The following is a 24,570-nucleotide window of genomic DNA, read 5'->3' on the forward strand; positions in this document are numbered from 1 at the left end:
AAAAGCTCTAAAAATCTTAGAAATTGTTATTCCAAGTAAGATGCTCATTGTTGATACTTCAGATCATAAAATGCCCACTGGACAAAGCAAGTTGTAGACTGCCTTTTTTCTTCCAAAGCTTTTTTTGCTCACCATAGGTGACCAAGTAAGGGCATAAAAGACCTTTTGAGATGACTGTGGCATCACCTGAATTGAAGCCCTGAATTTAAAACTTTGGTTTTAATTTATATCCTGCCCTGAGTTGGATATCATAATCATATGCATATTAAATGCAGCAAACATACACGTGTGTGTATATATATATATATATATATATATATGCACAAGGCCTACCAGATTCTGCTTCTTTTGTAACTCTTCTAAATATCCTAGAATATCTTCATCTGCCACATCAAACGCTGTCTGGCCCTGGAGAAGGGGAAGAAGTAAAACACCGTAATTGTACAACAGACTTTAAATGTATCAGACCACTATGTCGTCTCATCAATGATGATGCAGGTTAAGGAGAACGTTTAGAGAGAGAAATTGGAAAATATGAATCAAGCTCTACTGCAAACTGTTAGTCTGTCAGTACTTGAAAACAATTTTGCAATATTCCTTTGTTTTGGGGCGGGGGGGGGGGAGGAATTCAAACAAAACCATTTACACCTGATGAGTAAACACATTTTTAAGTGATAAAGACATGACAACAAATTTCTTGTTGTTTGAAGGAAAAAAAGAACACCATGAATAAAAAGTAGATTGATGAATATAATCTCACAGTATTAGTGCCAAACAACTGTTCACAATGGCAGTTGAATGGATGGATCCTGAGCAGTTCAGTAACCTGCCCATCTTAAGACTATCACATACAGCTTGATTTTTTAAGCTTTCATGATTTAAGGGAGTTGCACTAAATTTAAGCAGTCATGCGTTCACATTTTACAGCCAAAGTGTATTTTACAATTTATATTCTATTTTATAAAATATCTGCTTGTTATTTCTCCTTAGGGTATGATTTCCAGGGGACATATACTTGAAGGCTGGAATCTAGGCAAAGTCCTATATTCACTGGCATAAATGCAGCTGCATCAACATGCTGGGTGGGCTTACTGAAATGTTGGGGGGATCATGACAAGATTAAACTAGGAAGTACTTCTGTACAATAACCAGTAATAAAAACAGAGCTGTCATTGAAAAGTGGCCACAGCAGCTTATAAAAATAATGAAAGGTGTTCCTGTTTGTGCTTATTTCAGTTTCTCAAAATGTTAACTAAAGGCAACCTTTCAACAAGCATTAGCCAGAACAGCTTGAGGTTTTCTGCCATGTGAACTATTATCACAAGTTTATATTTGCATTGTAACTACAGTTTTTAATGTGACCTTTTACTTACAGGTAGCTATTAGGTGTAGTTAGACCTACTATGACCACATAAAGTCACTTTGCAGAAAACTGTTGCAGTTGGAAGGTTGTATGTTAAATCCAAATCTGCAACAGCTGATAGCTGAAGTCATGTGCCTAAACAATAATGGCTGAGTTCTCTGAGATGCTAAGCACATACAACTGAAACCAAATCCAGAGCTTTCAATCCTCATATCTCCAAAAGCAAAATGCTTACTAGCTTACTAAAAACCAGACAAATCTTTCCTAGGTTGCAGAAACAAGTCCATATACAAAAAAACAGCTGATATGTCTCTATGCCTCCTTTTTTCTTATTCTTGTCCAGTGGATTTGAACGTACTTTTATGAGAGTGCTCTCTAGTGTATAACATCCTCATTTTCACAACCCCAGTAAAATATCTAACACATAAATCGGAAGAAGAACAGAATCTATCTGTAAAAGACACTACGAAGAGAAGAATGAGAGCTGAGCACTTACTGAATGAACTGTCTGAATGGCCAAATGAGCCATCCAATGAGCCTCGTGAACATATTTGTGTCTATTGGGAGCAAGATCAGCAAGCTACACAGGCCATTGCATAAAAGTCAAAGAAATAGAGCTTAGGAAGTTTTCAGGTACGTTCAGGGTTGCCTACAAGTTTCTTCCACCACACCCAAATCAGCATAATATAGTGACAACTCTTCAATATACCAAGACAAACTGATTTTAAGAATTGAAACACTACCCAAAGGCATCATCATTATCTTCAGAGATCAAACGAAAGCCTGAATGCAATCCATCAAGTCACTAATTTTGTACCTCTGAAATGCCAATAAACTCTTTTAATTATTAATTTCCACGTCAAAGACCGAATGGATCATTTAATACAGAACTAAGCATAAAGCTGGCCTGGAAATTAATTTAGACAATCAGAGAATTTAGTTCTGAACACAACCATGCTGTTTTGACAACACATGCATTATATAAAGCTCCACGTACAGTAAACAGCAGTTTATCATCACTTTTCTTACCCTGGCTTCTAAAGTCACTTTAGAGACCAGAACTTTGTATCTTGACAAGGATTACATAAAAATCCTACCACTTTGTTGACAGCCTCCATATCACATAGGTTTTCCACTAAAATGCGACATGCTTCTTCTTTACCCCAGTGAGCAGCAGCATGAAGTGGTGTCCAGCCATCATAATCTTTAATATTTACATCGTAGTGAGCCTGTATTAAAAGCCTGAAGAAATTAAAAGAAACAGACTTTGACACTGCTGACAGGGATAAATAATTTTTTGTGAAAATTGTAAAACTGCTCTATGGTAATATCTTTCTCCTTTTTTCTCATAGATATTTTAATTGGGCTACTGACAATTGATTAATTTTACTTCTCACAGTAACATCTGCCTTTTAATTGTTTAGCAGGTGTGTATACATATTTTAAGGAAAATGCAAGAAAAACAGCCTTTGCCATTTTCTTCTCCATTCACTTCGTCTCCAAAGACCATTGTTTCTACAGTTAGATATTCTTCTCTGTACATGCAGTAATAGGCAAAAGGCTTTTTAAGGAAAAGAGTTATAAAATGTAAAAAAATTGTTAGATACAGTGTTCTTATTAGTAAACTATTAAAACCTCCTTACATTCTAAAATTAGCTTTTTGAAACTTTCACTTCCTGTCATTAACTTTTTGCAAAAATCTAGTGTTTACTACATGCTTCAACTGTTCTGAGAGGGAGCAGAGTTCTTCTAAGAGGGGACCTGCTGTTCTGCCTGTATTCAGCACTCACATTCATCATGGTTCTCAGGTGAGCATCAAAGTGACAAAGGACACTTAACCTAACAAGTAGTTTTATGTAAAGAGCTGTCTGAACCACTTATAAATCACATAAGAACAAAATATTATTTTCAAAAAATCCTCAGCTTCTCAAGAGCCAATATACTTATAGTAATATCCTCCAATGAGTCAACTTTCACACACGTTAAGTTGCAAATCTTGCAGTCTTGCATCCAATACAGAGCACCTATTTTTGATAATTTGAAGCAATCGCTAAAATTGCTGGCACATATGTTTTGCCTCTCCTAGCAGAAATATACAGACTGGACTACAAAAAACACAGTAACTGAGGAAGCTAAAAACCACCCAAACAGTTACAGATACAACTCCCTTACAGACACCTGCTACTCTAAAACAAAAATTCTTCTTTTTCAACAGAATAATTTGTCTTTATAATGTTAAAGCATCAGGGTTTTTTGAAACAGAACTCCCATTCAACAAATTGCTCTGCAGACCTTAAAGGCACCAATACTCACAGTCAGGATGTGTGCTCACTTTCACTTATGTTAAAGTCTGTAAGAACTCCTAGCACTGCTAAAGCAGTCAAATAAATTTACAATCACATTAAAGCAATGTATTACTAATTATGATTTACCACAATAAAAGTAGAGCTTTGATGAAAAAGAAATTAAATAAGTTACGATATGTATTGATATTACATTAACGAAAAGCTGTGAATTAGGGGACATCTGAAGCCTAAAGCTCTCCAGGGAAGATTTCAAGACTCATTGAATTGAATTGAATTTTAAAAACATCATCAAAACACAAAGTTAAATTATCTGGTTTTAAGTGTAAAAACTTTTAGCCTGAATTACAAATTCTGCTTTATGTATGGAAATAAAATATGAAAATATGCACCAACCAGGATGCTAACTGGCATTATAAAAGGGTCTTAAGCTTGTTTACATAAGCTTCCTTTAGAAACAGGGCAAGTTTTTAATCAACTTTCTTCTCTTACAAGTAAGTATTTAGGTTTAACACGTATACTGTATTCATGTTTTGAATGACTTGGGATAGAAAGCTAACCACATCATGTTTTATGAGTGCTTGAAAACATAAAATCAAGCTTTGAGCACAGATTGTTCTAGAGAGACTGGGATTTTCAAGATACACTCTGTAAATATTAAAAGTGCCCAATTCCAAGCAGCATTACATCAAGACAATGAAATATGAAAAAGGTAAACCACACTTACTTTAAGACTTCTGTATAGCCCTTAGCAGCAGCTACATGAAGTGCTGTACCACCGGATTTTGCATGCCTGACATCATTTATATGGCCACTGTTGAGCCATTGTCTCGCATCTCTTAGCATTATTCGTTCTTCTTCTTTTCGAGCTGATTCTATATCAACCCCTAATTCAGACAGGGAGGAGGAGAGGGGAAGAGAAGACACAAAATATTTTAGTTCCAATATTTCAATTCAATTATATAACAAACTTTATACCACATTTATATGATACAGTAAAAAAACCCTAAACCTGAAAAATTTTCAGTTAGATATGAGTATTTTTTGGAAGATGAATTCCAAGGTTATGGAAACATCCAACACTGTAAGACAGCTTGCATAATGCCTTTTTTAACAAAAGGAGGGGCTGGGCGGACAAAGTATTAAAATAAATAATAGTAAAAAATCAATCTACTGAAACTCTTCAAACTCATTCTTAAGAATGTCTACCATCACACTAATAACCACTGAAGTGACCTGCTAAACAAAAGAGAAAAATTGTATTTTAATTTTCTAAGCACCAAAAAACAAGTCTGTGATGATGCACCTGTATACAGCAGAAAACAGCTGAAGTTGTTTTACAAACAGACCTCTATGGGAAGAGAAACAATCTTTCTTCTTAATACTGATGACAAAATGGAGCTATACCTTTTAAACTTTCTAAAGCATGAATCACAAATCTTTTACACAAATAGACAACACTTTGGATATTGCACTATCATGGCTCTGATAAAAAAACACCCAAAACACTGAAAACTTTTTACAGTATGTCTCACAAAAAAAAATTATACACTGATGGAAAGGGAGAAACACAGTCTATCATCATAATACCTACAATATATGTATCAGGTTAAACGAATGGAAATAAATTCCAGACTTTGAAAGGGTAATGCAAATACATTATATGCAAGCATTTTTGTTAGTACTACTCAAAAACATAGCAGGAAAGAGATCTTGAACTGTGCATGAGCATAATTCTAACTTTTGATGGCTGAATAGTGACAACTCATAAGGAGTACTCATAAGGAAAAGCAGTTTAGAAACTGTGATCATCAAGAGCACAAACTGCATGCAGGTTGACCTCTGTAAGAAAATCAGTTCAACAAAATGTTTTTATGTGTATGATTTCTCTAATCTTACACACTGGCATGCAGGGACCTGGGAGATATATACTGTAAAACTTAATGCTAAAGACAATCAAAAGATAAAACTTCACTAAGTGCTATAAAGTAACTGAAGCAAGTTAAATAGTCAGTGTTCTGAGGACTTGACCGAACTCCTAGACTCATTGAATTAATTGTCCAGCAAAACCATTTTAATCTTGACAATTTAGGTAAAAAATTAACAGAACTACATTTTATCAGAAACTGACAAAAAAACGTAATTTGGATGTTGAGTCTCCAAGATGCAGGAAGACATACAAGGCTGTTGAAGGACTCAGTAGAGGAAAAAGCTGAAAAACTTTCCAAATATGAAAAATGAAGACCAGAAACTCTGAATCTATAATACACTGATAGTCACATACTCTCATTGCTCAGGAAGCTCCTACATATTGATATGTGAACTACTAACTTCATGGGCGTGAGCATCTGCTTGCCTTTCAGAATGACACAGCAGTGATCAGCAGATCCTGGGACAATACTCTAGAATACAGTCATTTACACGTCAGTGTTGCCTGTAAAATACTACTATATAAATAAATAGCGTACATTTGATCATCTCTTAGTCACATTTATGTCCGTTCCCATTTTTGTACGCTCAAAGTCCAACTGTGAATCCTTATCAGCATGAGTAACCTTTCCCACCTGAAGAATTTGAAAAAATTCCTATCAGTGTAGAACTGTTATTTACATAGCTGTTTGTTCTGAGACATTTCGGTATAAAGGAAGAACAGAGAAAAACTCATTCCAGACCCTGATCCTGTGAGCTTCTAATGGGTCACATCTAAGCTTATTTTCCAGAAAGGTCTAACAACACAGGTTAGTATATCAAAACAGCAATGCTTTTGCAGAAAAAGTAACTAATACTCAATACAGACTTCCATTAATATCACCAACTATTGCACTTCTGAAGCCCAAACAAAACACAATGGTTGCAGAGGAGTAACGGCTGTATCAATACATTATTTTACAAGACAGTTCATTTCTGGTCATATTTCAACAGAAGAAAGTACTAGAATCTTGCCAATCTAAATAAAACATTCCACATTAATAACTGGCATGAAAATGGGAATTAAACTTTGTGGCACAGAAAAAAACAGTTGTGCTCTGAGATAAATACAATTCCCATTATTAACTACAGAAAATGGAATGTAAACAGACTTTATTATACCTTGTATGGGCCTTTCTCCTTCCTTTTGTTTTCCAGACCAGGGGAAAAGCAAATGCCCATCATCTATTTCCAACCCTTTCTCCCGACGGCCCATAGATGGCAATGCGCTGCCTCCCAGCTCAGCCTCAGCCACAGCACTCGCTCACACCACCAGTGCACTTAACCTCTCTGGCTGCAGAACAACTTATATCATTAATAATTTATTGCTAAATGCTTCCACTTTTTTTTCTGATCAACAAGTGTTACTCAAAGCCCTAAACAGGTTTGAAAACAGTGTACCATTCAGTGAGCATTTAAAGAAAATTCAGCATAATTTTAACTGCTGAATCATTGTTTCAGGACAACTCAGCCATATAAAGGCATGTTTTATAGATACTGCAGGGAAGATCAACCCACTTTTTACTTCATGAAGTGAATGTTTATATACAAATGTAATAGTTCGCATTTTATCCACATAAACAAATCTGAGTTAAGCAATACATCTGGGAGAGTCTTTTTACATTACCTATAATTAAGAATGAGGAACATGTGTTTCTCCTTGGAACAGGAGGAGTGACCACTCTCGATAGTTACTGAATAAATAAATAGCTACCACACTGAGCCCCTGATTCACCTCACATCACCTCTCCCCACTAACTCACCTCCTGAGAATGTTTCCTATAATTCAAAATAACTGCTTAAGCAGTTAAAAATAATTTTAAGAGGACATCTGATGATCCAACAGCTAAAAAAGTCACTTCAAACCATTATACGTAACCCCACTCGAGCCCTGAGGAGAGACAACATTTAAAACTGGCCAAGGCTGGCCAGGACTAAAGCCACATCTCTTTCACATCTGCTGGTTTTCACCAGTGCAAATGAAAACTTTACTGGTAAAAGACAACTTCTACAACTCTGTGTTGAAACACTGCAGAGCAGAAACATGACAGGTCACAATGAGAAACTAAATAATATTTTTGATGAAGCTAAATGATTTTGAGAATTGCAGTAGCCCCCATACATATATGGGACTGACCAGTGCAAAAGATATTAGTCATGTGGAGGAACAATAAAACAAGTCCTTGATAAAGGGTTTTTTTTATAACACACAAAATAGTTTAACCATATGGAGTGCAAACAGAACAGTTGTTCAGCACTACTCTGGAATCATTTCCACAAAACACCTGATTTTGTTATCAGTGAAGGGTTTGTAACTGGGTCAAAAAAATCTTTATACCTTACTTGAGCATGTAATTTACCTCCTCACAAATTACAAAACTAAGGTAGGTTTGAAGCTTAAAAAATAATTAAGCCAATAATTCTCCACTGAAGATTAGGGTAGAAAAATATTTTCCTAACTATGAGAGTGGTACAGCTTCAGTTACAGGACAGCGATTCCCTTAGTTCACAATTCCTGCACAGTCCATTATGTCAAGCCATTCCATTTGCTCAGCAGGACACAAGAAGACCCTTGGTGCAATTTAGAGGTGTAGCATGTGGGAATCAGAACAACAAGAAAAACAGACACTGGATAATAATACTAGAAAATCTTTATTCTTTAATGGCCAACACTCATTACAATAGAACTTGTATAACAAGAAGATTATTTTGGATCACCGACCATCTCCTCTCTAGTCATATCAGACCTTGGAGCCTGAATACTAAAATAGGATGAGGAAACATTGCAGATCCTTCCTTTTATTAAGCCTGTAATGTCACACAGAACTGAACTGTATTGTATTCTATGATTTATTTTTGTGCATTTAGTGTCTCTAGAGACTTCCACATTTTGTCCTGTAATAAGACATGTCCTTAAAATACAGCTTGATAGCTGCCAAAAATTGGGCATAAGTACAAATTGATGATTAACAGAACGCTGAGTAGCTGAGTATTCTGTTTCGACATTTCCTATAAAGACATAAGGCCTGCAAAAGCAGCAAAAAAGGAGACATAACAAGTGATTCTTCTCGGATTTCTAACAGGAACAAACATCAAATATCATCACTTAAAACTCATGATGAACCTGACCAATCTTTCCAAGCAATTTTTTGCCACCAAACAATTCTGCCAATATGTAGGAAGCCAAATTTACAGCACTAACACTGCAACACAAAAACGAAACTACATTGAACGTAGGAATAAATACATGAAAGGGTTGCAAGGCAGAAATGTTATGGAAAATGCCTACTTAATTTTCACACTGCATATTCTACCGACAAAGAGACAGGACATTTTGTCACCCAGGCTTGTTTATTTTCAAATTAAATAGCCTGGTCTTCCATTACCCTTAACACTGAGCCAGGGCTGATCATTCCACAGACCCCAGCGCTAACTTGCATTAACAAAACTGTGGCAATGCTTTGATATGAAGGAGTGTATCACATGGAAGAAATACAAATTATCTCACTGCCAGAGTGATAATTATATTCAGCTATATGTATAGCCAAAGATGAAACTGACAATGCCTCACTGTTAATTGCACATTAAGAGAAACAATTAGGTTCCTGTTTTAGAGCTATTAACTTCTCTAGCCACAAAACACACAATTATGCACTTTTTAAGTGATTCTGATAATGACTAAATAATCCTTTTTTAATGCAACATTAACACACACATTTATTTAATATCTATATCCAAGCTAGGACGCCATCAAAGATACATAATTAAAACCTAACTGCTGAGACAACCGTCCCATGATTTAGTAAGACATGCACTGTAACTTCACATCCAGATTCATACCCTTCCTAGTCCATTCTTATCCACAATCATGAAATACTTCCTTTGATTTTATATCTGCACATAAAAGCCCTCGGCTCTTATGTCTTCAAACACAAATTTAGAAGGAGGGAAAATGCATGACTTCTTCCCTGCTTCTGTAAAAACAAGCAAGCAAACCAACTGCCATAAAAATGAAAGAGGAAGGAAAGTAGGCTGTCCATTCCAAGTGAAATTTAGTACTTTAAAACAACCTAAAGTATTCCTTTAGAAGCTAACAGCTACAGTGTGGGAACACGTACCTTCTTCTCAGATTTATAAAGACAGTACACTACACAGTTTACAGTAAGCTTCAATTGTGAAATATGTAAACCTCACTGAAATTTTCAGTGCTGTGGCTAATTTTATAACTGGGCTGTTCAAAATAATTTAATTAAACTTGCAAAAGAATAAAAGTTAGTGTTGTAATTAGTAATGTTGAATATCCACATTACAAAAATGTATGTAAAATCCTATATAGCAAAGTATTTCTTAAAAAAATGCAGTAACATATAAAAGAGAGATTTTGGAGGAGTTCATTCCCCAAACAATTCCAATTTCATAAAGAGCTACTGCAGTCATTTAGTATTGCACATCAGTAAAGCTAAGCATTTCAAGAACAACCTTAAGAAATCTAGGCTGAGGTGAATTCCAGAAACAACTCTCAAGCAAGACTGACAGTACTGTTAGAAAAGAGAACAACTAATTAAAATAGAAAAATGGTAATATAGACAAAAAATACACACAACTGTCTAATCTGATGTTCGCTGTGTGTTAACTGTAAAAACTGCTAATCAAATTTCTGTTAACACTACCAATTAACTGAATCGAACACTTTGCAAATCCACTGTCTACTTCTGTGTACCAGTAGGTATCTCTTATTTCCCTGCAGAACATGTCTTCCAGTTTCTTTTCACCATTTCCTTTGGGCATTAAATGGGTTTAAGCACATAAATTAAAATGGGACAAAGCCTGAAACAATTAGTAGTTTACTGTTGAATTATGTAAATGTGTTTTAAGAGATAGACACTTAAAACACCATACATTCTATATTGATCAACTCTGTTTAGAAAATAAGTTAACTTTAATAGTCACAATTTAGCCCAAGTTTTCAAAAATACATTTAGTGTCCGTAAATACAACCCTCCTTCTATATTCAAAATTACCTTGTCTATTTACTTCATTCTGAAGCAGCTCCTCCATTGCCTCTTCTTCAGCAATATCTAATGGAGTGTCTCCTTCACTATTTACAGCTCCTACATGTGCTCCTTGACTAATTAAATACCTGCCAATAGACAAAGAAAAAAAGCCCATAAATAACATAGCAAAGCTGATGCAAAAAAATCCCAAAAACCAACATATCAGCCACTAGGATATCATATGCACACATACAATTAATAGAAACATTTATATTGGGTGTAAGTACAAACCCTTTTGACTGTCTGCAACCTATGAATACCCATAGGTCTTTTCATCCTAATACCCATTAATACAAATAGCCTTCTGGTATTAGCTTGCCACAAAGACTCCTGACATGTTTCATACATACCTGGAAGAACTGAAAGAAGAAAATGGCTAGATAAAGACCAAAGGTGATGACAAGGTGAACAGGGATGGAACCACCAATTCCTGTGACCTCCTCTTATTAAGTCACTTTTCCTATAAGTCAGTGGCACGTACAATTTGCCAAAATGATGACTCCTGATCTTTCTGGCAGCTTCTTAAAGTCAATAAAAACAAAATTACATTTCCTTCTAAGTATTTGTAAGGACAGCTTTTAGTGGGGAAGGAGGCAAAGGGGAGGAAGAAAACCGTACTTTACACATTTCAACCCCATTATGTTTTCTTATTTGATATGTTACTGTCTCAGGAGTCAAGAACCCAAAATTCTCAATTTCCAATTACATCAAAGGATCAATTACAACAATAGGTCACAAAAAGATTATATTATTTAATTGTATTAAACCATAAACCTATGAAGTTATTGAAAAGCTACAGTTAAGGAAAAATTTAAATTCATCAACAGAGTCTTGCAGCTTCTAACCATAATATTTCCATTTACCTAAAAAATTCAATACTTTGAGCCATGACAAGAGTCACAACAAGCAAAAAGCTGCAAACACACCTCCTGTCTTGCACAGCTTAATTAATATATACCACATATTTGAGAAAAAAAAATCAGGATATACTGAAGAATCAATCATCTGTCATAAGAGGTGTACAAAACAGTGCTTTCCTATCTTCACTATTACATAATGCCAAATTATACAGGAGACAATCACAAAATTAATCCAACACTAATACAAATTCTTCGAAGTACTTTATTGCTGCCTTAACTTCTGCCAACTAACTATCATCCTAGATAGGTGAAATCTGTTATCTTTAATCAATAACTCAAATCTAATACTCTCACATATCTGTGTTTTTTAATGTATGACTTAACTAGTACTTGTTACTAAATCTCTGTAATTACATCAAGAAGTGGTAAGAACTAGTAGGTCACAAAATGAAAACTAATTCCCAGAAAGGCAAATCTCCTGACATATATATCATCAGTTGCTACCAACAACTTTGATGCTGGTATACCATGCTGGTTTTATACTGCTCTTCTTTAGAGTGCTGTGCTCTATGACCTCCCTCCTTTTAAGAGATTGAGCTTCTGCAGGAATGAAAAATTAATACAGAGGAACAACATTTCTCAACACTACTAGTTGTACTAACAGTGAAACAGCCTCCTATGTCACAGATCAGGTAATTGCTGTGCAGGTGTTTGCTAAACAGGCAAAAACAGCACTGGGGATATCAACCCTCTTCAGCAAGTCAAAATAAAGTCAGCCACTTACAAAAATATCTTTATTTAAAAATCCAAGTGAATATTAACGCTCTTTCAATGTTTACATTCTAATACAGACAGGGAAAAACCACTTTTATGTATTTCCATGTAATACCTTTAGCAGAAAATTAAAGCACTTCTCTAAGGAAAATACATATCTCATTGAAGCAGTTGTATTTGGTCAACTGGGTCAAGGAACGCATAAAAAAGTGTAGGGAATGAATAAAAGGCTAGCATAGCATTTTAAAGAGTTATTGTTATAGATGGACAACTTCACAAGCAATTGATTCTTTAAAGCAGACTTCAAAAAGCTGCTTACGGATCAAAATCAGATCAGCAATGCTAGGGGATTAGTAAGGTTGGAGAAGTACAGTTATCTGATTTTCCTTTTGCAGGTGCTTACAGGGCTTTGGTTTTCCTGGATCAGCAAAGCAAGCATAGGTGAACTAGCTCCAAGTTCACAGGATTTAAAGGGATGGAAGAAACACATCAAAGAAGAAAGGCCACTCCTTGCCAAAGAAGTGAGAACACACTTTTCCCAGCCTTCCTCCAGCCACATCAACTAGGCCCCTCCACTGCTATCCCTCTCAAAAAATTAACAGTGATCCTCTCAGGAAAATTAAGTGAAAGAACATTATTCATGATAAACCAAGTAACTCAAATTCCAACTATTTTAAAGACACCTTTTAATATGTAACCTTTTTTCACCTGATAATGAAATATACATTTGTTCTGTTTTCCATATAATTCAGATTACCTCGTCCTGTAAAAGTGTATTATGCATTTGTTCACTTACAGTACAGCTACTTTCAGCCAAGCTATGACAGGGTTCACATGACACATGAACCTGGTACCTACAGAATCAATGGTTTTATTAGAAACTTAGTGCTATCAATGGAAAGGAAAGGAATAATTTTCCATGTGTCGATAACTTCACTCTGCACTGCATACACAAAGAAAACAGATTTGGTAAACAAGACCAAGAGAATGATGCCCTGACTTTGTCGGGCATAACTGAGCAGAAGACAGTACCAGAATAATCCTAAGAATGAGAAGATTTTGCTGTTTACATAAGAAAAATACTTCTCGAATGAACTGTATTTCAAACTAAATGTTAATTAAAACTTAGATAGTAGGACTTCAAATAAAGGTGTATTTGACATTTCAGTTACCCTGGTACCATACACTAAAACCTTCACGTGCCACTGTGTATCATGGTGTCTAAGTATGTATGTGTATATTAAGACTTCCATGTTTTGGGAAAAAACCTAAACAATGTATACAAACGACTGCTTGTATTTTACCTTTTTAAAGTAGATGTTACCTTCACCTTGACATTTCATCCTTCTAAAGCAAGCAAACATTAACTTCATTTCCTTGACAGATAATTAATTTATACAGTTACATATATACATATCACATACATATACAGTGAAAAGGAAATTGAAGCTGTGTAATAAAAAGTCCAGCCCCATGCATTTTGATACCATGTCTATATAAAGGTGCTTTATGTAAACTTGGAAGCAGTGAAAAAGTAAAAACATATAAGACTTCCACCATCTCCTACTGAACTTTTTTGGTATAGCCCTTGCATTTGTATCTTTTGAAATTCACTTCTTCAAAAAATGGTCATGTTCAACAGACAACTACAGAACAAAACTTCAGAAAATTCAGTGATAATCTGTATAATGTATTGGAAGGTTTTAATTCTAAATCTAGATGGCAAGGAAACAGTAGTTTGATTCATACCATCCTGTTTTATCAAGTTAAAGCTTTCAAGTGTTAACACTGAAGCTAAAGGTACCACTTTTATACTCTCGGGATCTAAATATAGAGAACTGTAAGTATCCCAGGAATACTAGGAGAGACAAAAGCAGCAAAAGAAAAGAAACTAATTCCTGATACTTTTGTTCTGATATTTCCATGACAAGGATTATGCAGTTTGGGTAAGACTGGAAGAAGTTTGCTTTGCAATACTATTGTTTAATGAAGGCAAATATGCTTCTAACTTAATTTTTTATTCAAGGAGTCACTGCTATATACTCTTCAATAGCTACTGAAAACTGAAATTAACTCCTTTGGGAAAAAAACCCAAACAAACATTTATTTTTCTAGAATTATTATGAAACCCATATACTCTCCCATCCTTTAGTGAAAAATATATTTTTATATCACTAATAAAGGGCTGGAATCTCAGTATATCTGAGACAATAAAAACTAACCCTCTGAGATTACTGTACAAAAGCCAAACAGTCCACACCAAAACAAATCCCAGGAACTGGAAATAAAAAAAAAAAAATTAACTAGCAATGTGGTCTACATTCTGAATTTAAAAAAAAAATCCCAAACCAATAAAAATCCCTTACAACTGAACTTTGTGTGTCTGTACATCTGTTAACAAAATGCATATATAGCCAAAAAGAGAGGAAAACACCTCTCTCTGAAGACACTTTGTATACAAAGTTGAGTCATATCTCTGAATTTAGAATTTGAGAATCTGGAAGATGCTCAAACTTGGATAACAGCATACACTGCAGATAGCATTTTCATATTATTTATCTCAGCACCAGAAAGAGGGGCATATGTTTACATTCGAACCTTGGCCCAGTTCACAGTATCTGGAAACAAGTTTGCAAAGTCATTACAGATATAATTAACTTGAAGTACTGGCTGAACCTGAAGGTCACCAGAAGGGTGGAAGGCACAGGGAAGGGCAGAGAAGTGGCCATTACAAACTGCTGACTGAGCTCACTGGAGACTCACTAATGCAAACAAGTGGTCCCATCAGACTGTTCAAAAGACTGGACAGCAGTTCCTGGCTCCTAAAATGCAATGAGAGGGACCTGCCTAAAAAATGTTACATATACATTTTAAATAAACATGCTCAGTGTGTCCTTCCTGGGAAACAAGGTCTAATTGCCAGCGGGGGGGGGGGGGGGGGAAAGGAACTAACAGCACAACTGCAAAGAACTTTTAACTAATTAGCTAACATTTAAGATTTCAGCTAAACCCAGCTGGTTTAGAAAAATCCATACATGTTGGAGTTCAAATTAATTCCATTAGTATCTCAACTGAAAGGAGCCAGAGACTGAAAAAGTATCACTGTATTCATGCAGCTGTGTAAACCCTCATTTGAAGAAACAAACAAGAAAAAAAATTAAAAACTGACTATATTGCAGTATGTATTTTTTAAAGCCTTTCAGAATTGTTTCACTGTTTATTTTTAAAAAACATATAAAGTATCAATGCACTTATGAAAGTACATCTTTGTAAAACATCCATATTACTGGTAAAAATACATTTACAATAACTCTGGCCAAACAATTAGGCCTCCAAGAGACACTTAACAAATAAAACCATAAAATTTTAACAATATTATTTCCAGTTTTTTTAAAAGTTGAAGTACACCGAAACTGTAAAACCTGATCCTTCTCAGACCTTCTGCTGCTTTAAATGTCTGAGAATATTTCTTAAAATATTTTATAACTGTAAAATAGTTCCACTCTGATCTCCTAACAAGGCTGTTATTAACTCAGACAAGGTAGAAATACTAACTCAAGATTACTTGTCATTTCCAAATGTAGTTTTGGTTTGGTCTGGTTTTATCAGTTTCGGATTTTATTTGGTATTCAACTTTCAGAAAAAATAACACTTATAGGCCAGGTAAGAAAAGGTATACATACCTGTACGGACAACATATTGAGAGACAGGATTATAACTTCTATGTGATTCTTGAATTATAAGGATGCACTTCTCAAAATAAGATATTGAAGAAAGGCCTGGTCTTTTTATTTTTCTTGAACGCCTTAACATAATACAAACCTGAAGCAAATCCAGTAGCATTAGAGTAACATTATGCTAAATTCTGTTGTGGTGCACAGTATAAATAAGCCATGTCAGTGGGCAAGCCCCACGGAAAACATACAGTTGGCTGAACAGGTATGAACAGCCATGGTACAGCCACCCCTCAATCACTCCCTCAAGCACCCTCACAATGTCAGCCTCACTTTTGAACATGTAATTCAAACTCCAGATAAATGTAATGACAAAAAGCCACAACTTCATGGTTTTGGAAACCTATGTTGCATTTGGTGGAGGCCTATAAGCATTTGGTGGAGAGTGTCAAAAGGTGTGCACCATGGGGCAGGCAGCAGCGGTCCCGCCAAGCGCTGAGGAGCCCTGCCTGCCTGGGCAGGGACCCCTCGCACAGCCCCTGCTCTGCACCACCAGGGACTCTCCTCGCCCCCTGGAGAGAAAACCAACAGGTAACTCTCCTCAACCCCCTTTCTCCACAGCTGAGGTACTACTGCAGTTCTCTCTTCTGAATCTACGATTTAGAAAAGAAAACGATGGTTCCAAATTCAGCACTGGAACCAAAACTGTAGGAATTCAAGTGGGCCTAGAATCCTTTCACCTTCAAATGACTTGAAAAACAAAGTCAAACTCACAGGGATGTCTTATTCAGGCACTCTGCAAAATGCCATCCCACACTGTCAGTCACTGCTGTGCCTCAACATTCTGCCTCTGAGCATTTAAAACTGAACAGAGAGTGGCACAAGAAAGACAGGCTTCTGTGATGGCATTTAAATTTAAGCCAAATAATGAAAACACTCAGGAACTTCTAAGGTAATGCTGCTTTGCAAAATCCAGAAGACTTTCACTCACATCTTCCTCTTTTGAAAAAAGAGTGCTGCAGAACTTTTTAAAAAGGAATGCTCCCCCCATAAGCAGTATCATCAGCTAGTAGCTATGCAAAACACCAAGTTAAATCAGACCAATTAAGGTTATTTGACATAACTAGACAATTATTTACTCTGAAATACATGAGTGATGATTTTAAGACAGCTAGTATCAACAAGAGACCTGAGGTAAATTTATGATTTTTTGCTTGCAGAACACAAACCCCAAGAATTTCTGATAGCTTTAGAGATGCTTTAAAAAAAAGAATAACAAAAAATATGCGAGAAACAAATGGCCAAAAGATATTAAGCAAATAGAAGGACACATTTATTTTCAATTTTCATCACGATAATCCAGACTAAAGCATGTATCTTTTTTTCTAAATAATTAACGAGTTTGCAAAGACGTTTTTATGTCCTTCAATATGCAATAGCTCTTGCAGATATCATCAAATCCAGCTTCTGAGTCTCTCCCGTGAAGCTCTTATGAAAGGCATCTTGGGCTGACACACATCTTTGCTTCAAAATTGTAAAATACTCCCAAAGCTATCAAAGTAGTCAAACAACAACAACAAAAAAAAAAAAGCTTCCTATGTAAACACCACTTTCTATCACTTCTAAATATTGTACCTATAGAAAAAATATATTTATGATTAGGAAGCCAACATTCCATAACATACCAACACATGACTGAATTTTGCACATAGCTGGCTGTTCCCAGCCTCCACTGCTACTTGTACGCCCAAGAAAGCACACTAAGTAGAATCCCATCTGTCTTCCTTCTTGGTATGCAGAAGCATAAAAGAAACAGTGTAGATAACAGTATCTGGTTAGTTTTAGTCCTCTTGTGCTTCAAGAAACCTCTGAAAGAAGCCAGCTCTAGAATATACGTAGGTGGCCAGCTAAACTTAATAACACAAAAATGGAAAAGGAAAAATTCCTACTTGCGGCATCTGAAAAGCAACTAAGCCTTCATATTTTGCCTTATCCATATAGAGGGAAAGACATTTGAGAGGTGGCAGAGCAACGTTTAGGTGAAAATAAACAGCGAGCGAAGCAAGTAAAGTTGAAAACACGAAGAAAGCCATATAGGGAAACATATGGCCTCCTCCAAAAAAAGAACAAACCAAAAACCAACCTACCACAAAAAAACCTCCAAATGAAGCAGCACCCAAGAAAAAACTGAAGAGAAGCCTGGCATTGCCAGGAGGAATACAGGACAAAAATTTCACCAGGAATGAAATGAAGCAAAACAGAAAGTATTTTTAAAGTGCATATCAAATGTTATTTTCATGATGCACTTCATAAACGAGTGTTCATTTTGAAGTTTGCAGCATATTATGCAAAAGTGAAGGCTGAGTATGAAAAATGTCTCGCTGCAGCTGCAGAGGTCATACTGTAACTCCAGCTGACAGCATGATGCTTGGAATGCTTTCCCATAGCAAGTCTCCAATAATTTGTGGTGATTTACAGAACCATCATCAAAGTGAACAACTGGGATAGAGTTACAGTGCTTGAGAAGAAGAGGTAACAGCAGCATGGAGGCAGAAGAGGAGGAGGGAGAAGGAAGACCATGCTGCTTCCCACTCTCCTCAGCTAACAAGCGGTGATCCCACCAGCAGCTCACCATCCCTCCAGCCTTATGCCAAAAGCAGCATTGCTATATTTGGGTATAGTAGCATCAAAAATAATGATTTTACCTGTTGACTTCTATTTCAGCAGAAGTTATTAGTATGGACTTAAACGTAACTGTTTTTCTCTAACAGCCACATGACTGCATTCATATCAGAAAAATTTAAATCAAGATCAATTCTTTTCCTGTGTTAAAACAGATCTTAGCATATACACAACTACTACATCACAGAACTTATCTTACTTGTAATTATATTAAAAAACAATATTGTAAGCAGACCTCTCTGTAAAGCAACATTACTATCACAGTGCAGTTCCTAGCATCACTCAGTAGTACTGAACTTAGTCTGACCCCCATTTAGATACCAGCAATCTGCACTTCATAGCAATTGTTTACATGTTCAGTCTGCTTTGAATTTCCTTGAAATCAATCTTCTTCCAAAATAAAGTCCTACTCTTCATTCAAATTTGAGAAGCAGCATCTTGTCTGTAATAAAGAGGTTTCAAATAATTACTTTATATACTTTTTTCTTTTCAAATCCACTGCTTATAGAAAACCCTCACACTTCTGTTTCTTGGTGTCTGAATTGCACCCAAATAACCCGCTTTCATCAATGCACAGCAGCCCTTATGTGTCTAGAGACACCATGGCTACATCTACATGCATTTTAGGAGAACTCAAACATCTTTTATCCTGCCTCAGTCAGGGATAAGACTAGAAAAACACATACAGATTACAATCGTTTGCACTGAAATGACGCAGTTTAGGATAGTCAACAAAAGACATGGCTTTAAGACAGGATAAGTAGGTCATAAATTGTTTTAGTGTCACTAGAAAGTCTACTATATGTGCCAGAATAGGGTCAAACTCACAACAGATAGAACCACTCAAGTAAAAGCTGAAAAAAAATCGAAACTGAGATGCAGAGAAGTGACATTCTATACCACAACTTTGTTTTCTCCTAGAACACAATCCTCAAAACCAACTTTGTTGCGAGTTAAATTATTTTTATATCAGGTAACTTAATAAATACTATATTCAGTTGTCAACAGCACCAATAATTCCAAAGATTCCACAGTCTACAGAGGATCTATCATTGCCTCTGTCATATAGCAATTTTGAATTGGTTGATGAGGCCCTCACATGTGACAGTACACCATACTCACCAAGCCTCTGAACAATTCAGAACTTGGTTTCTCATGTGCATAATGTACCTAGAGCTGTTCTCCCATGTTCTAGTCCTACCTAGAAAACAGGAACTTACTGGTGGCAATGGGCAGTACAAGCTATCAGCCAGGAAGGACCTGAGTGCTGTTTTTTGTGAGTCTGTACAATCTCTCAGGTTTCCATATCTATCACTCTTCTGTATATGTTCTTTTCCATATGTACCACCTTCAACGTCAGAATTCACATGTAAGGCATCTACTCGAAATTGTTCTCAGAATACCAATAAAATCAATGTTTTGTGAGAAACAAGTAAGATCTCTCCGATTTCACTTCTCAAAGCATGATGGTTTTTTAGACATCAGCTCCATTTTCAAATTCTTTTTCAGCCAAATATTAAGAGTTCACTGAGCATTACAATGGGCATCAGCCCCTTGACCTTTCATTAGACTGAATGAACTGCTAAACTGTATTAGAAGAAAAAAAGGTATTTCCCATTAAATCGTGTTCCTGAGGAATATATCTCTAAACTTAATTTCTATTTCATTTACCCTTAGAAGAACAGGAATGCTTACTAAATACTAATACACTAACTTAAAATATTTAGGGTCACAAGTAGAGATGCACACAGTAAGCCAATCTGAAAGAAGACAGCTACAGAGCACACACTCTGTACATTCTACAGTGACCAGCTCTCCTTGACTCCCTCACCTGAAAAAACATGTATGAAAATCAGTTAAGTGCTATAGTTTCCTCTAACCCATCAACTATATTTTACTGTGTATTTCTGTCAGCTGGGTTTTATCCACACATCAGATCACAGCTACACAGTAGAAAATATGAAACTCTACCACATAATGACATGATTTCAAAAAGGGAACATCACCACCAACCTTAACAATTTCCTTAGTATTTCATTATTCTTAGGACATACACATATGCAGCAAAAACATGCTGGGAACAGGACACTGACACAGTACACCTTCATAAAAGAAAATGTCAACTGATAGTACCTCACTGATCTTCTTCCAGTCTGTCCACTACTTTATCTAATGGAATTTAGCTTTATCCTTGCAGATAACTAATGCAAGTTTGGAGGAGGAGAAACTTTTATGTTGGACAGAGCATCACACTTTTGACTGGAGGGGGAGGAGACTAGTTTTTTTCCCAATCTGTTTTTCCAGAAAGAAGGCAACAAATGGAAATTAACTGTAACAATCTTCTAAAGCCTGCAGTGACCTTTTCCCAGCTCTCAAAACAAACACTGCAGCTTTACCAATATCAACTTGTAAGAGTCAGTCATTCTTCTAGAAGAGACGTTTTTCCTTGGCTGGGAATATATCTTCTTTCCCTGTTTTTATTTTGTCACATGACTTGTTTTATCCTTTTGAAGTCCTCTTCCCCTTTTCTTGAGTGGGTTGTATGATGTTTCATCTTTGCTTCCTTTCACTTTTAAGTCTACACCTCCAGTTAACATTTCCTAGTATTTAAATAAACATTTTGGATCTTGACAAAAACATCCCTTCACCTTGTAGCATGTCTGTAAGATCAAATCCCATACCAGTTTGCATCATCAGTTTACAAGTGGTTTACCTCAGACCACAAGCTTTACCTTGTCATTCCAAAATCCAAATTACCGATTATTCTCCAAAGATCCATTTCTGAATGTATCACTAGTAATATCGCTTCCTACTGACTTAATTAAACTATAACTTGTAACCAAGCTGAAGGAGATAGGAGCCATCCCTGACATTTCACTAGTGTGCTTTGCCTAAGTAATATTTTGCCCTTTAGGATTAAAATGGATTACAGCAAAAGAGTTTAGATTAAAAACTCCCTAATAAGTAAGAAACAGCTTCAGATGATCTAGTTATTAAAACTTTGAGAGAAAATGGATTAAAAACAACTGCTTTGAAACATACTGCCTGGCACCAACACCCTCAGATATCATGAAAGACATTGAACAGTACCAAGTGGTTCAGGCTTATGAGGTGGGAGATGAACCACAGGACTCCACCACTGAACAGGCAGCTCTACTTAGCCAGGCTTCTGATCAAAAGTACAAGATATCTCTGAAAAGCAGCTTAGACTTTTTTTTTTTACCTGCATATCTATGCCAAATGCTCCTGGCAAGCCAGGTCAGCTCAGTGATCCAAAAGAGAATAAAGCCTCCAAAGCCCCTGAAGGCTATTCTTATGCATATAGTTCCCACATTGTTGTGTGATCATTAGATAACACAAGAGGGAAGGTGGAGGAGGCAAAACCAAGGGAGGAAGCTAGTATCTGCCTGTTTCTGCAATAGTCTCAAGTTAGATCACTCTAATCATGTTGTCAAACTCCACTGAATTCTCTTGACTAGCTGTTGCCAGATGAGCACTGGTCCTGTACCACAGGCAGGAATCACTACCAGGCAGCACCCACAGCAGTCCCCCCAAGGCAATTAGAGCTGTAAGAAAACCACCTATCACTGAACATCTAGATATCCAGCTACAGGTTTGCAGGATTGTCTGTCTATCAGACAGGGATCATTCACTTAGTCTTAATGGACTGTTACTAAAATAGGGAGATCCTGGGACAATGGTTTGCAAAGGCTTCAGCAAACGAGTTTGGCTGGGTTCACTTTCAGGTGTCTGGAGCCTGGAAGAACAGATGGATGTCAGCAGCAAGCCTGCGGTTACACACAAGCCTTTTAAAGTCTGCTTTAAATGTTAGGGGAAGGAGGGGATATATAACATAGGAAACTTTGGGCAGAAAGGAAATGTGGTATTTTAGAGCAGCAGAGCTGGTCAAACTACTATTCTCATCCTAAATAAACTGACTGAAGAGACTCTGAACTTGAGACGTTTTTCTGTTTCTGACTGTAATCATATGCTTCAGCCTTTAAAACCTCTTAAATAAAGAAGGTGTATTTTGAAACTGAACTAGGCCTTAGGATTTGTATGGGTATCAAACTATTGAGTATCAAACATGGTTCTCAAGCATAAAAGCTACCGTACAGAGTTAGTCCATGTATCCAGTTAACATCAAGCCCATCTCCAGACGCAAGTTCTTCAACGAGCATAGAAGTAGAGCAAATACATGCTACTTTTCATATAATACCTTTCTAACTACTTTCATAGACTTTCTCAATCAGATTCCATTTCTATTTATGTATTCCACCTTAATATTTTTAATGTATCCACCCTCCATGGATTTCTCATCCCTTGAATCCATGAGGAATTTTACTATGTGCAGAAACATTTGTCACGCTGTTTGTAAAACCTATTGCATGAAGGTATGAAAATGCTGTCGACATCTCTCTCCCCCTTCAGTTTTTGGGTGTTTTTTTGCAATAAAACTGCAACTGTCACTGACTTTATGTTAGTTTTGAAAAACACTTTTCTTATACTTCTTGGAAGATGCATCTTTCATTCTGGGTAAAATGAAAAAGCATTGCTATTTAAGTCGTATAACTGTATAGCAGCCTCTGAACAGTTGCAAACAAGGTTCAAAATACATCAACTACACACTCACAACTACGCAACCTACAAAGACCACAAGAAAGTAATTTTTAGCACAAACTTTAATTATTGAACAAAGGAGAAATTTCTACTATTTCAGATTTTTCTTTATCTGGTGCAATACATAGCAGAGAGAAATAAAAAAAAATAAGCATTTTAAAATTGTTTCTTAAATGCCACTTTGCACTATTTTGCCCTCCCCCATTACTTTCTTTTGCATTCAAAAAAAGTTATTTGTTTATTCCCTGATACTGAAATAATATAGGAACTTTTCAACCACAGAAGAGAACTATCAGATAAAATAATTCATTATACACAAGGAAACAGTCATATAAAGGTGTATTTAAGGGTCCTACCCATTAAATAGCATCTTAAAGAATGCACACAAAATTTCTGTTCAAGTCCTCCTGCATTCAGGTTTCTTTTCCCACAACTATAATTTTACAAAGCATGTCATGTTGACTTCTTAATTTACACTAACACATTAGTGGAAAAAAAAGCTCATTTGTGTAAAGCTTTCTATGTATGAAAAAAAATGGAGAACAGAAATGAGAACATACTATACAAAATCCACCTGTTATGGAAATGTTGAAGAATTTTGATTTAAAACATGTTCATATTAAAATTACTTGTAAGGTGATTTACATAATCATAAATTAGATGAACAGTAATCTAAATAGACAATTCTAAAATTAAAGTATTCAAAGAATTTCTAGTAAGCTGAAACACTCTCAGTATTTACAGATGTCAGAAACAACAGAAGCAGTTGCCTTCCATGCCAGAAATTTTACTTTTACAGTACATCTTCCCCTTTGCAAGCAGCTGACACATTATTACACACTAAACTATGTTCTTTGCTGTATTTCAATTGAAGTGGCCTTCTATAAGACAAACATTTCTTGAAGTGGAAGATGTATTTTTTAGAAGAGACAGGAAGCATATTCAAGACAAGACAGCTATTCTGAAGGTGCAGGAAACTGAAATGGCACAGGAGATTCTGCTGGGAGAAACTGTCACAGGAGTGGTGAACACAGTGGAGGATAACAGGGTCAGGGAATACACCTGCAATGACAAGCCCACTGACCGGACAGTACAGAGCAAAATAAAATCCCAACAAGTGGGAAGTCATGCTACAAATTCACTCAGCCCACTAGCAATTAGCAGGGGACCAAGGCAAAAACATCGCTGAAGTTGTGGCTCCCTGAGATATCCAGAGTTTTTTTCAGAGAAGCTTCCTACCACTTCCATATTCTGTACTTCTCACAGATCTCC

The 24,570-nt window shown here is 36.1% G+C and overlaps 1 protein-coding gene across 10 annotated transcripts in view; it reads right to left on the reverse strand.

Moving 5' to 3' along the window:
* The window catches only part of PPP1R12A (protein phosphatase 1 regulatory subunit 12A), a 111,339-nt gene that overhangs the window by 38,479 nt on the left and 48,290 nt on the right, over positions 1-24,570 (reverse strand). For all 10 annotated transcript variants that reach the window (XM_041465519.1, XM_041465518.1, XM_041465513.1 and 7 more), the window contains 4 exons: positions 10,656-10,774; positions 4,394-4,553; positions 2,461-2,605; positions 334-408 (listed from right to left, as the gene is read on the reverse strand). In XM_041465519.1, the coding sequence (XP_041321453.1) occupies positions 334-408; positions 2,461-2,605; positions 4,394-4,553; positions 10,656-10,774 (499 nt within the window). The remainder of the gene's footprint in view (positions 1-333; positions 409-2,460; positions 2,606-4,393; positions 4,554-10,655; positions 10,775-24,570) is intronic.

This window comes from Pyrgilauda ruficollis, unplaced genomic scaffold (genome assembly GCF_017590135.1).
Source record: "Pyrgilauda ruficollis isolate IOZ18807 unplaced genomic scaffold, ASM1759013v1 scaffold19, whole genome shotgun sequence".
In the NCBI taxonomy this organism is placed as follows: domain Eukaryota; kingdom Metazoa; phylum Chordata; class Aves; order Passeriformes; family Passeridae; genus Pyrgilauda; species Pyrgilauda ruficollis.